Source organism: Electrona antarctica (genome assembly GCF_951216825.1).
Source record: "Electrona antarctica genome assembly, contig: scaffold_58, whole genome shotgun sequence".
Classification (NCBI taxonomy): Eukaryota; Metazoa; Chordata; class Actinopteri; order Myctophiformes; family Myctophidae; genus Electrona; species Electrona antarctica.
Window position 1 is genome coordinate 402,979 of NW_027638206.1, and position 2,810 is coordinate 405,788.

Sequence of the window (2,810 nt, forward strand, 5' to 3'; positions counted from 1 at the left end):
GATGAGTAATGAGAGCAAGAGAGAGAGAGAGGGAGTCGGAGTTTGGAAGCACTCGTTGACTATCGCTCAGCGGCCCAGCGTACCACCTGTTTTGAATGTGCACAGAATGCAGGAGGCAGCAGGAGGTTGCTTTACTGATAACACTTCCTTGTTTTTACCAAGGACTGTCTAAGAAGGACGAGACACGAAGACAACATGGCGTCGTACGGGCGACGCCATGTTGCTCCATGGAAGGAAAGAAACATGCGCAATGGGCTATATGCAGCCAACACTTCCGCGTTCAGCTTCCTTGGTCTCAACTGCGCATGTTTCTTTCCTTCCATGGAGCGCTATAAGCAACATGGCGTCGCCCGTACGGTCTTCGCGTCTCGTCCTCTTTAGACAGTCCTTGGTTTTTTCTCTGTGACGGGGGAATAGGAGGCGCTTGATGTCTTCACGAGGCCGCCCAGAGCCACACATTCACAGTCATATGAGCGCGGGGGGGGGGGTATAACGTGATTGAAGGTGTGGATTATCGTGAGATTTACTACGTGGTCTAATCAGAAAACCAGCCAATCAGAATCAAGTATTGGGACTAATCGTTTTAGAACGGTAGTTTTAACCCATTTACACCCGAGGACAATTCTACAAAAGTTTTAAAGTTTTCTGGAAAAAAAACTGTTTCTATGTCAGTGGTTCATGTCAAGGACCCCCAGATTTATCTGTATTTGGCCACCGACCCCCATCTGAAAATATGTTGTTCCAGGGACCCCCAAGAAGCAAATATTTGAGTTAAAAAGTTCACCGTGAAAGAATATATATTCAAAGATTTGAGCCACATTTTCACGATTTTTGAAAAAATAGCAGATCTACAAGCTCATAGCGCGGCACTCGGTGCCGCGCTATGAGCTTGTAGATCTGCTATTTTTCAATAGCTAAAGTTTAACATATAATGCTAAATAATATATAAATTGCCGTTTAGTGCAATTTATTTTCTGCGCGTTATTAGTATTTCTTTTGTTGAATTACTGATGACAAAGTAGTAAAAGTCAACAGTATGTATATCCATAACATAAAGCTAGCAGACAAATCCACTAGTTCAATCATTTCATTGACACAAATTAAAATAAAAATCACACCCGTGTGAACTGAGTGGTGTAAGGTATTATATAGCCTGATCAGCTCTGACGTAATGAAATCAGCTCTGACGTAATGAAATCACACCCGGGTTAACTGGGTGACCGTAGCAACCATGCTAATTTTTTGCACACAGACTAACAAAGCCAGTTGTAGGAGTGGTTTACACCACTCAAAAAAAATTGCATCAAACAACAGTGTTGCAGGGCGAGGTCTTTGAGCAACCCTATAGAGCGTCGCAGTCCCGCCCCTTTTCATGACGACGCCAGGCCCAGTCCCGCCCCCTTTCATGACGACACCAGGCCCAGTCCCGCCCCCTTTCATGACGACGCCAGGCCCAGTCCCGCCCCCTTCCATGACGACACCAGGCCCAGTCCCGCCCCCTTTCATGACGACACCAGGCCCAGTCCCGCCCCCTTTCATGACGACGCCAGGCCCAGTCCCGCCCCCTTCCATGACACCAGGCCCAGTCCCGCCCCCTTTCATGACGACACCAGGCCCAGTCCCGCCCCCTTCCATGACGACACCAGGCCCAGTCCCGCCCCCTTTCATGACGACACCAGGCCCAGTCCCGCCCCCTTTCATGACGACACCAGGCCCAGTCCCGCCCCCTTTCATGACGACACCAGGCCCAGTCCCGCCCCCTTTCATGACGACTCCAGGCCCAGTCCCGCCCCCTTTCATGACGACGCCAGGCCCAGTCCCGCCCCCTTCCATGACGACTCCAGGCCCAGTCCCGCCCCCTTTCATGACGACGCCAGGCCCAGTCCCACCCCCTTCCATGACGACGCCAGGCCCAGTCCCGCCCCCTTCCATGACGACACCAGGCCCAGTCCCGCCCCCTTTCATGACGACACCAGGCCCAGTCCCGCCCCCTTTCATGACGACGCCAGGCCCAGGAAATAGTTCCCAATGCATTTTCCCTCACAGACATTTCAAAACGTATTTATTTAAAGACCTTATAAGCGTCCTACGAAGCCAACTCTTGTCGTGACAAATCATGACAACAAACACAATATTTTGAACCGAACAAATAATTACAAAGAATAAAAACAACAAAAAAAGTGTTGTAACCTGCCGTTTTCTTCTTCTTTCTAATTATTTGTTCAGCCCGAAAAATGTTGTTTGTTGTCATGATTTGTCACGACAAGAGTTGTCTTTGTCCGCGGCGTAAACGTCTTTAAATAAATACTTTCTGAAAAGTCTATGAGGGAAAATGAACGGGGATTTCTTTTCCGGGTCTCTCGAGGGGGCGGGGCTGCAACGCTCTATCGACGTTTGGAATTAAGCGTTTCAACGGGTCCACACACCTTGCCCTTGGCGTCTAGAAGGCGGAGCTTACGGATGCCGTCTCTCGATGGTGACCATGCCATCCTTACGGTCCAACACGAAGGTGGTCAGATGCTGAAACAACAACACAGACTGTCATGAACAACTGTGTACTTTTATTGGGATAACAAATCTTAAAGTACAGCCACATTATATTTATTTTGTATTTTTAAAAATCAACTAAACCTAAACCACCAGGTGGCGCATCAAGGATTTTTATACCAAAGTTAAGTTACTAAAGTAACTTATTACGTAAAGTAACATTATTACCCGTTTCCGTTGTCTAGTAACTAGTAGTATATATATATATATACACACTACTAGTTACTAGACATTATCCTATACTAACTAGTAGTATAGGCTAA

The 2,810-nt window shown here is 47.6% G+C and overlaps 1 protein-coding gene across 7 annotated transcripts in view; it reads right to left on the minus strand.

The window, feature by feature from the left end:
• eps8a (EGFR pathway substrate 8a, signaling adaptor) overlaps positions 1 to 2,522 on the minus strand; it is a 69,145-nt gene extending 66,623 nt beyond the window's left edge. For all 7 annotated transcript variants that reach the window (XM_079531182.1, XM_079531184.1, XM_079531187.1 and 4 more), the window contains exon 1: positions 2,427 to 2,522. In XM_079531182.1, coding sequence (XP_079387308.1) covers positions 2,427 to 2,489 — 63 coding nt within the window. In that variant the 5' untranslated portion in view covers positions 2,490 to 2,522. The remainder of the gene's footprint in view (positions 1 to 2,426) is intronic.
• Between the last annotated feature and the right edge of the window lie 288 nt (positions 2,523 to 2,810).